The 356-nt window shown below is 66.3% G+C and overlaps 1 protein-coding gene across 1 annotated transcript in view; it reads left to right on the top strand.

The window, feature by feature from the left end:
- Positions 1–4: 4 nt before the first annotated feature.
- FZD7 (frizzled class receptor 7) overlaps positions 5–356 on the top strand; it is a gene marked incomplete at its 5' end in the record, with an annotated part of 5,151 nt that continues 4,799 nt past the window's right edge. Inside the window, one exon of the mRNA XM_005858242.2 lies at positions 5–354. Coding sequence (XP_005858304.2) covers positions 5–354 — 350 coding nt within the window. The remainder of the gene's footprint in view (positions 355–356) is intronic.

Raw genomic sequence — 356 nt, forward strand, 5'->3', positions numbered from 1 at the left:
AGGCGCACTGTCCGCGGGCGCCGGGGCGCAGCCGTACCACGGCGAGAAGGGCATCTCGGTGCCAGACCACGGCTTCTGCCAGCTCATCTCCATCCCGCTCTGCACGGACATCGCTTACAACCAGACCATCCTGCCCAACCTGCTGGGCCACACCAACCAAGAGGATGCGGGCCTCGAGGTGCACCAGTTCTACCCGCTGGTGAAGGTGCAGTGCTCCCCGGAGCTGCGCTTCTTCCTGTGCTCCATGTACGCGCCCGTGTGCACCGTGCTGGATAAGGCCATCCCGCCGTGCCGCTCCCTGTGCGAGCGCGCCCGCCAGGGCTGCGAGGCTCTCATGAACAAGTTCGGCTTCCAGT

The sequence above is a fragment of the Myotis brandtii genome, unplaced genomic scaffold (assembly GCF_000412655.1).
Source record: "Myotis brandtii unplaced genomic scaffold, ASM41265v1 scaffold1162, whole genome shotgun sequence".
NCBI classification, from domain to species: Eukaryota; Metazoa; Chordata; class Mammalia; order Chiroptera; family Vespertilionidae; genus Myotis; species Myotis brandtii.